Consider the following 9989-nt stretch of genomic DNA (forward strand, 5'->3'; position numbering starts at 1 on the left):
CCTTAAGACATTATAGGACCCATAACGACCTACTATGGTGTCTTAAGGGGTCATATGGTGTCCTAAGGGGTCGTAGGACACAATATGACCCCTTAGGAAACTATAGGACCCATAGCGACCCAATATGGTGTCATAAGGGGTCGCATGTTGTCCTTAGGGGTCATATGGTGTCCCATGACTCGTTAGGACACAATATGACCCATAATGACATAATTTGGTGTCTTAAGGGGTCATATGGTGTCCTAAGGGGCCGTAGGACACAATATGACCCCTATGGACACCATATGACTCATAATGACCCAATATGGTATCACAAGGGGTCGTATGTTTTCCTTAGGGATCATATGGTGTCCCATGACCCTTTAGGACACCATATGACCCATAACGACACAATTTGGTGTCTTAAGGGGTCATATGGTGTCCTAAGGGGACGTAGGACACAATATGACCCCTTAGGACACCACATGACCCATAATGACCCAATATGGTCTTTTATGGGGTCATATGGTGTCCTAAGGGGTCATAGGACACAATATGACCCCTTAGGATAGGATAGGACCCATAACGGCCCAATATGGTGTCATAAGGGGTCATATGTTGTCCTTAGGGGTCATATGGTGTCCCATGACCCCTTAGGATACAATATGACCCATAACGACACAATTTGGTGTCTTAAGGGGTCATATGGTTTCCTAAGGGATCGTAGGACACAATATTATGCCTTAGGACACCATAGAACCCATAACGACCCAATATGGTGTCTTAAGGGGTCATATGGTGTCTTAAGGGTTCGTAGGACACAATATGACCCCTATGGATACCATATGACTCATAACAACCCAATATGGTATCATAAGGGGTCGTATGTTGTCCTAAGGTTTCATATGGTGTCCCATGACCCCTTAGGACACAATATGACCCATAATGACACAATTTGGTGTCTTAACGGGTCATATGGTGTCCTAAGGGGTTGTAGGACACAATATGACCCCTTAGGAGACCATAAGACCCATAACGACCCAATATGGTGTCTTAAGGGGTCATATGGCATCCTAAGGGGTCATAGGACACAATATGACCCCTATGGACACCATATGACTCATAACAACCTAATATGGTGTCATAAGGGGTTGTATGTTGTCGTTAGGGGTCATATGGTGTCCCATGACCCCTTAAGACACAATATGACCCATAACGACACAATTTGGTGTCTTAAGGGGTCATATGGTGTCCTAAGGGGTCGTAGGACATAATATGACCCCTTAGAACACAATAGGACCTATAACGACCCAATATGGTGTCCTAAGGGGTTGTATGTTGTCCTTGGGGGTTATATGGTATCCCATGACCCCTTAGGACACCATATGACCCCTAATGACACCATATGGTGTCATAAGGGGTCATATGACCCGTAATGACACCGTATAGAGTCGTAAAAGATCATATTGTGTCTCAAGGGGTCATATGGTGTCTTAAAGGGATCATATTACACAATATGACCCCTTAGAATACAATTTGACCCATAACGACATAATTTGGTGTCTTAAGGGGTTATATGGTGTCCTAAAGGGTTGTATGACATAATATGACCCCTTAGGACACCATAGGACCCATAATCTCTCTCTCCCTCTCCCCTAATCTCTCTATCTCTCTCTCCCTTCCCTCTCCCCATCTCTCTCTCCCTTCACCCCTCTCCATCTCTCTCTCTCTCTCTCTCTCTCTCTCCATACCCCCTCTCTCTCTCTCCTAATATATCTCTCTCTCTTCCACTCCCCCCTCGCCCTCTCCCTAATATCATATACTAATTTATTTATAAATTAATATATTAAAATATTATATATTAATATATTAATAAACAATAGATTAATTATGTGCAAATTTAGCTAGTGAATTTACTTACTAAAATCGGATATCTGATTGTACCGGACATCCAATTTTTGTTGTACAAATTTCAAAATTTGGCTTGGGAATGCTTTGGGATTTGGCTTGGAAGTGACAAGCCTGGAAAGTCAACTTAAAAAATGTGTTTTTCAGTATTCCTTGATTTTCAAGACTTTAGACTGGTGGCTGATGAATTTTTTGTAGCCAAAATTGATAAAACGAAAAGAGTTTTCTAAGGACGTTCTCAGCTTTCCAACAATATAAGGCTTGTCTTATTTCGAATTTAATAAATAATTATTATTTATTTTGTAATTGAATTCTAACAATATTCCTGATTGATAGACTGATTGAAAAACACTCATAACTTTCAAACAGTATAACATTTTTTGAATTCGAAACATGCATCACATCCCATGCTTCATCTACTATAGGGAAAAATTAAAATTTCATAAGGTTTTGACCAAGTTAAGGTGGTCAGACGTAGGATTTTCTGAATTTCTGAAAAACTGTAGTAAAAAATTCATAAATAATTATTTACTTTATAAAAAAATGTGTGTCACATCTGGACATGAGTCTAATACTTATATTATAAATATTATAAAAAAATATTATGATTTGATTGTGATTAGGGTGGTCAGACATACGTTTACTTCTTATCTTTTTCCTAAAATTTTAGTACCATTGCATTGAAATTTGAAATTTTCATCAAATAGGATTTAAAAAAAAAACAAAAAAACTAGTAGCTTAGAAACTACATTCATTTTTCTATAGATTCTCTTCTTACATATTTTAAAAATAATGTTCACAACTTATTCAAATTTTCACGTCAAGTTGCATAACTCTAATTTTCTGAAATTCATTGCCACTTAAGGGCCTGTTTTGGCACACCATGATCCTGCACATACCCTTTAGTTATAAATGCTTAAATTCACTCATGTTGATAAGTTGGCAAAAAGTGCAATAGAACTTTGTAGATTGCTTAGCTCTATAATGACAGAATGAATGACAAGTGGATTAAGACTCTAAAATGAAGGCGTCTTCGAATGTAAGAAACTCTATAACACATGAAGGTGTCTTCGAATGTAAGAAACTCTATAACACATGAAGGTGTCTTCGAATGTAAGAAACTCTATAACACATGAATGTAAGACTCTAAAATGAAGGTGTCTTTTGAGCAATAGATAAGCATTGATGATAACATTTTTTTTAGATAGAGCAATTAGGAGATCTAATCAACAAAATTGATAGAAGTTAAGTCAAAGTACAAATTAGGCAAGTTGTGCTGGATATAACACCATGGTTATATGGTTTGATGTTCTTTGTTCTTGTGTAATCCATTTCATCTATCTTTGGGACGGTTTCTTTCATATATCAGAGGCTCTATAAATATTAGAAACCATAGTTAATCCATTCATAATCATTTGAATCACAAAAAATATGACCACGATGCTAATTAATCTATTCAAAATCATTTCAAGCATACTGTAACACCTTAAATAATCACGCCCCTTTCAAATTGTGATGTCCACAACAAATTGGTGGACATATAGACTTCTCAACATAATATTAATTAATAATGAATGACCCTTGTCACAATTCAAACATATACATCTCACATTTAAGAGACAATTAAAATGTAATTAAATGTAAAATACAAAATATCTTTTTCTTTCCCTTTCCTTGTTTTATATAAATGCCCATTCCCTTGCACTTTTTCCTTGGGCATTCCTTTTTAGTGAGTTCAAACATCACAATAGTTAGTGTGTATCTAAAGTTTTGGATTGGACAAGCCATCTCAAGTAGTTGGAAGTTGGCATCTCATAAGACATGTTGAAAATTACGAACAAGGCCGATATCACGTATCAAATAGTTCAACCTCATGAAGCATGTTGAAAATTACAAAGAAGATCAACATTGTGTATCTTTTCCCACTCAATTTTTTTCTAAATGTTAGAGAGTTCAAATTTAGGCCCCTTTTGCCCAGACTATGGCACCTAGTGCTCTAGTCTAGTCCTTTTGGGTTGGAACAAGGCCAGGAAACAAGAGTAGAGAGCAAAGACCTCAAATTTAACGTTGTTTTGAGCAAAATTGGGCATAATCAATGCAAGGAAGGAAAATCCACCAAAGTGAGCTCCAAATGAGCATGAAATTCTATGCGGATACAATTTACAACACTACAAATGTAAACATATATTTAAATCTATATTGAATCATCTGACAATAAATTACATAAATGTGTATATACTTGACTCTAAGAAAGAAAAAAAATGGGTCAATAAACCAAATTTAAATTTAGGTGAGTGGAGTTCACACTTGTAAGTATGACCTTGTGGTTGTAAACTATACCTAAGATCAACAAATTGAATAGATAAATGCAAGGACAATATGGATAGTTAGATGGATAAATCAATGCATGGGAACATGTGTACACAGAAGTTAAGTGTATTAATAAGCATAAAATTGTGTGCAAATAAAGGTGAGGTAGAATCTACATAAATGGTCTTGAAATTTGTCATCATACACATGTTATCAAGACTAAATGATAAAATTCATCATTAATACATTCTTAAACCATGTTTTTAAAATTTGTACTCAAGCAATTGAAAATGAATATTAATTTCTCACCTATACTTGACTATAGAGATAAATATATCTATTTTTTAAAAGTTTTTTCTTAAATGATTGAGAGTGGAAAACATTAATTTTTAACCCTCTATAATTATATAGAGATAAATGAAATCGGTCTTTTTAATTATTTTTCAATTGAAAGGTAAACAAATTAATCCAAACTAATCGTAATTCACTTATTCATATTTGAATATTATGAATATGTATCTTCATTTGAAGTGTCTCACCTTAACCATCTTAAAACCTCTTCTTATAATTTCCCTTTTTAATTGTTTTTCTTCACCTTACATGTGATATTATCAACCGTTAAATCAAAGGTACAACATAGGCAAGTTGTGTTGGATACAACACCATGGTGATATGGTTTGATGTTCTTTGCTCTTGTGCAATCCATTTTGTCTATCTTTGGGACACTTGCTTCCATATAGTAGACTCTATAATGATTATAAACTATAGTTAATCCATTCATAATTATTTGAAACGTACAAAAGTAATAATGATGTTAATTAATCCATTCATAATAATTTCAAATATAAAAAATATGATCGTGACATCATAAATAACCCCATCTGATGTCCACAACAAATTGATGGACATCTAGACTTCTCAACATAATATTAAATATTAATGAATGACCCTCGTCACAATTCAAACATATACATCTTACATTTAAGAGACAATTAAATGTAATTGAATGCAAGATACCCTTTCTTTTCCTTTCCTTGTTTCATATTAAAGTCCATTCCCCTGCACTTTTTCCTTGGGCATTCCTTTTTAGTGAGTTCAAACATCACATTCCTAAGTGTGTATCTAGGGTTTTGGCTTTGAAAGCCGTCTCAAGTAGTTGGAAGTTGGCATCTCATAAAATGCTCCACACTCACAATGCATAGAAATCCATGTGACAATGTAGTTGGGTGGGGAGGATGAACGATGGAAGCCACACATTCTGCCACCACAAATGTTCTAGTACAGTTGAGGTTGTTCGCAGAGCATTAAAGCACCGTCAGTGAGTGTGAAACCAGGATTTTCTCTACACTCTTCTATTTAATATATCGCTTTTAACTCACCGTTCTTCTTGACCTGGAAAATAACTCAAATTAATGAAGTAGATGGATGTGCAGCTACATGTCTTTGAACATTCATATTAATGTTGTGTTAAGCAACAAGAAACTGTAAGGAGTGTGTCGAATATGGGGTTGAATATGATGTGGGTTTTTCTTCTCTTCTGTTTCTTAACTGTGAATTCCATTCATGGCGACCATATTGGCTCCACTTTAACAGCCCACCCTGTTGAAAATCCACAAGGAATTTGTGCACTTTTTGTGTCGGGCAAAGGGCACGACTGCCAGGAATTCATGGTGATTGTTTTATGTTTTATGAATTTCTGTTTTGTGTGATTCTTTTAAGAGCTTCAAGAAACCCACTTGTATAAAACTGGTCTAAGGATATTTGAAATTTACAGTAGATTTTTAGATTATATTATGCAAATTTTTGTCATCAATGTTTCAGATCTAATTACATAATCTTTTATTGAGATAAAAATTAGAAAGTCAAATATGTTTTAATTCTGTTCTCTAATTCTCATCCTGATGAAAGATCATATATATGATCAGAAATTTGATAACAAAAATATAGAAACTACATTACTTGATATTGAAATTATTAACGTAATGTTTGCAGGTTCCTACAGAAGATGGGTTTTTACTGTCAGTTCAAAGGCTGACAAACGCCAAGGTTCTAACAACTGATAAAGAACCTGTTTTTCTGTACCACGGCATCATGCAGGTCTGTATTATGTATTTCACTGCTTTATCTTCTTTATATATATACACTTGGAATTAGTTACACACATTATCTTTGTAAAAGAGGGTTTTGTTTTTTCTATTTTATATTTTTGAATAGTGCATTTTTGTTTAGTAGAATTATTATTGATGTAACTGAAATATCATTTCAGTTATTTGTCATCAGTCTCCACCTGTTTGAAAAAATAGTATTAATTGCACTTGTTGCAGTCGACAAGTTTGTGACTTTAAGTTGTTGGTACGTTGTAATTTTGATATTAAATAAAATAATATCAATTAAAAATCATTTAAACTTATATATTTGTATGGTAAAATCTGTTAGATTGTCGTTGTCAAAATTACTTTATCAATTCAGTCACATTCACATTAAATATTGTCATATGTTAATTTAAATGCTTCACCAATTTTATGGTCTTCTCAATTAATAAGGAAAAAATAGATTTGTCAATATAAATCTATCTTAACAAAAATCTAATTATTTGTAACTTAAATTCATCCAATTTGATGGAGAGTATTATGGAGAAAGTAGGACATATTTCTTATTTTGTTTTACAAAAAATCTTTCATTTGAATTTCTTATAAATTTGATTTTAAACATTATAATTAAACTGTATTAAGTAATTTAAGGAAAATTTGGTATTTCAGATCATATTATATGATCCATCAAATTAGATCATGTAGTATAATCCAAAACATCCCATAAATGATGCAATATAATCTGAAACTATTACATCCAAAAAAAAACTAACACTATTATGACCTGTGTTTCACATTGTACAGCCTACTTTGTTAAATCTATTAAAAGATAATATTAATCTTGTAAAGCTAGATACATTGAAGGATCAAAATGCTTACCTATATAGCCTTGTTTCAATGGCAGGGAGGAGAAGGATGGGTTTTTAATGAGCCCTATCAATCATTATCATACATGCTTGCAGACTCAGGTTATGAAGTATGGATTGGAAATACCCGCACTACACTTTACACCTTCGGCCACAAAACCTACAAAAGATCTGACGATGTATAATTCTCTGCAATGCCTACTTATTTGCAAACTTCAATAACATTATATACTCTTGGATATGTGTTCCAAATATTCATCCATGAAAATGTTGTAACCACAGGCCTTCTGGGACTGGACTTGGGATGATCTTGTAGCCTATGATCTCCCTGCAATGTTGCACTTTGTCAATTCTATGACTGCAAAACCAATTCTTTACATTGGGTTTTCTCAGGTAATGTATATATACAGAAGACAAATTCACTAAGCGGCATTTTGTATCTGATAGAATGAATTTTCTTAATGCAGGGAGCCATGACAGGATTTGCTGGATTTACAGACAGAAAACTTGCAAGCTTGGTGAAGAAAGTTGTCATGCTTAGTCCTGTTGCTTATCTAGACCATGTTACTTCTCCTTTATCAAGAACTGCAACAGCACTCTACCTCGATAAGGTATTTTACTTTCGATTAATTTATCAACACAAATGAATTTAAACATTTCTAACTAAAAATTAATTTTGATCAAATATATTATCTAGCTAAATTCATTTCTAAAGTGCACCATCACTCTACTTTGATTGCAAACTTTATATAATTGTTTTCTAACCACATTGTTATACTTTCACTCATCTGTATGCCTACCAACTTTCTTTGCTCACCATTTATGCTGACAGATGTACTTGGCACTAGGCGTCTACGAATACAATACAACAAAGTAAGTTGCAGGACTATCTACAGGTCTTAAAACATGCAAATATTTTTAATACAGAATGCTAACAAAAATATATTTATTAAACAGCTCACAAAATGAGCATATTCTAGACTCGGCATGCCAAACTCTCAATATAAGCATTGGGACTTGCTATGATGATATCATCAACCTAATAACCGGTTAGTTTTTTAAATCATTATTTAGTTTTCTTAATCATTATTTTTTCGTATAGATATTTTAAATGCATCTATCTAAAAATGTTAGAGATGATTGTCAAATTTAATATAAAAAATAATTATTTTATTTATGTATTCGAATCATTATATTTCATCTCTCTTTTTATAATTGTAAAATGCTGTGAGAGACATTAACTAGTTTGAATTCTTAAATATTAATATAAATATTGAAAATATATTTATCTAAAAATATTCTAAATGATTGTCAAAATAAAATAGAAGATAAAAAAAAAATTGTTAACACATTCACACCATTACACTCATATATTTATCGTCTATGACCAGGACCGAATTGTTGTCTCAACGAATCTAAGATAGAATACTATAACAAATACAGCTCACAGGCTACGGCATCAAAGAATATAGGTCAATTGGCTCAATGTAAGATCTTAAAATCTGTTACCATTCTTATATTGTGTTTCCATTTTAAACCACTCTAACTCTTTTCTGTCTGTTTCTCTTAACAGTAATGAGATCGGGCAGATTTTGCAAATATGATTATGATCTGACGGGTAATGTTGAGAAATATGGAAGCCCTGAACCTCCATCGTATGATCTATCACTGATTCCAGTCACTTTGCCATTTTTGATAATTCATGGGGGAAATGATATGTTGGCAGATGTGGAAGATGTTAAACATGTGGTCAGTGAATTGCCAGGCAAAGTTGAGGTGCACTTAATGGCAAACTATTCTCATCTGGACATGATATATGCAACTTCTGCTCATGTTGATGCCTATCCTCTAGTCCTCAAATTCCTGGAGAAGTAGACAACGTATTATTTTCTGTCATATAAACTTTAGGAATAGGCATTATATGCAGTAATGTAGAAGGCAATAAATAAGAATATTGAACACTCTTTTCTACTTTCATAATATATGTATTTATTATTATATTTGATGGCCTTCCTCCCCTGGGTAGGACAATGTATTATATGGAAAGTTATTGAGCGTTTAATTAAATATAATTGCTTCTAATGTTAAACTAGCATTCCATGATATTTTCTATTTTTTGAAATGTCTTAATATGATAACATATCAAAAAGTGGTAATATTTGTGTTAGGTTTAGCTTAGGATTGAGGTTTTATCTGTTTTTGTTTCATTGTTGTTTGGATCTAATTTCATTATATGTTTATTTCAACTCTTAGTAGTATTGTTTTCTATATATTTGTTTCCTTTTTCAAAGTCAACATTTTAATATTTAAGTTTATTTTCAAGGGCTACAAGATTGATCTAGTCAATTATGAGCAACTCATAAATGACTCCCAAAATTTAAAGCTACAAATTAAAATTCAACCCATTTGGCCTTCTTTTACTAGCCATTATTAAATGATCAACATCTTGATGTGTCATGGTATTTAAAGGCTCTCATATGTATAGTTAACTCGTCAAGGAGAAAATGAATGATTAAAGCACACTTCAATTTTTAAATGGTAATAAACAAATCAAATCTGCATTATCATCATCATATACAACATCTACATGTCTATGAATATTGTATTTGATATTTCTCGTCACTTTAAGCTTGATATGCTAAGAGGTTTGACCCAGGAGATCTCATTCACAGATTGACTTGACAAGCTTCTCAATAGTGTTTGTAAACACTACTTTAACACATTTAAATACCTAGAAGACAAAAGATGAGAAAATTTTTAGGTACTCTTTTTATCTAATCATTTATGTGTGTCACATTGATTTATGCATCAAATCAAGTTCACATTAGTCAAGATT

General features: G+C 33.0%; 1 protein-coding gene across 1 annotated transcript; it reads left to right on the plus strand.

Moving 5' to 3' along the window:
- The first annotated feature begins 5591 nt into the window (after positions 1 to 5591).
- LOC131046217 (triacylglycerol lipase 1) lies at positions 5592 to 9242 on the plus strand. The gene is made up of 9 exons (XM_057979904.2): positions 5592 to 5867; positions 6190 to 6294; positions 7192 to 7332; positions 7436 to 7546; positions 7621 to 7764; positions 7986 to 8026; positions 8111 to 8202; positions 8545 to 8640; positions 8727 to 9242. Exons 1-9 carry the CDS (start codon positions 5700 to 5702, stop codon positions 9026 to 9028), a joined length of 1200 nt encoding a protein of 399 aa, XP_057835887.1. The 5' UTR covers positions 5592 to 5699; the 3' UTR covers positions 9029 to 9242.
- Positions 9243 to 9989: the final 747 nt, after the last annotated feature.

This window comes from Cryptomeria japonica, chromosome 2 (assembly GCF_030272615.1).
Source record: "Cryptomeria japonica chromosome 2, Sugi_1.0, whole genome shotgun sequence".
Classification (NCBI taxonomy): Eukaryota; Viridiplantae; Streptophyta; class Pinopsida; order Cupressales; family Cupressaceae; genus Cryptomeria; species Cryptomeria japonica.

Bases quoted from the DNA above. Each gene is read 5' to 3' on its own strand.
- LOC131046217 (XM_057979904.2), top strand. From the start codon at position 5,700: ATGGGGTTGAATATGATGTGGGTTTTTCTTCTCTTCTGTTTCTTAACT. The intron at 6,295-7,191 runs GTCTGTATTATG...TTTCAATGGCAG, and splicing joins TGTACCACGGCATCATGCAG to GGAGGAGAAGGATGGGTTTT. The intron at 8,641-8,726 runs GTAAGATCTTAA...TTCTCTTAACAG, and splicing joins TATAGGTCAATTGGCTCAAT to TAATGAGATCGGGCAGATTT.